Source organism: Myotis davidii, unplaced genomic scaffold (assembly GCF_000327345.1).
Source record: "Myotis davidii unplaced genomic scaffold, ASM32734v1 scaffold665, whole genome shotgun sequence".
In the NCBI taxonomy this organism is placed as follows: Eukaryota; Metazoa; Chordata; class Mammalia; order Chiroptera; family Vespertilionidae; genus Myotis; species Myotis davidii.
In genome coordinates, this window is record NW_006296410.1 from 478,174 (window position 1) to 478,613 (window position 440).

General features: G+C 65.2%; 1 protein-coding gene across 1 annotated transcript in view; it reads right to left on the bottom strand.

Annotated features, from left to right (window-relative positions):
* MYL5 (myosin light chain 5) overlaps positions 1-440 on the bottom strand; it is a 2,620-nt gene that overhangs the window by 1,016 nt on the left and 1,164 nt on the right. Inside the window, exon 2 of the mRNA XM_015568937.1 lies at positions 242-320. Coding sequence (XP_015424423.1) covers positions 242-320 — 79 coding nt within the window. The remainder of the gene's footprint in view (positions 1-241; positions 321-440) is intronic.

The following is a 440-nucleotide window of genomic DNA, read 5'->3' on the forward strand; positions in this document are numbered from 1 at the left end:
TATATATATATATGGTCAGCGCCGGACAGCTGTACAGTGAGGGGCTGTGATGGGGGCAGAGACGGGGCCATGGGAGCAGATGCCAGGCACCCAGACCGGCCGTTCCCAGAGCTTGGCCCAGCACCGGGGTGTGGGCAGGACTGGATTACCCTCGGTTGCCTTGGAGGACTCAAACGGGGAAGCTGGTGTGTGTGTGTGGGGGGCTAGACATGGTGCCCCCAGGCCCTGCGGCCACACTCACTAGTCCTTGTTGATGCTGCCTTTGCCCTCGGGGTCCAGCATCTTGAAGGCGTTCAGGATGGTCTCCTCGGCATCCGTACCTGCCACAGAGACTCCGGTCCAGCTCCACCCCGGCCCCCCACTCTGCCCTCAGCCCCACGGCCCAGCTCCCGACAGTCTGGGGCACCGCAGCTCCTGCCTTGGGGGCGGCTCCCTGGCCC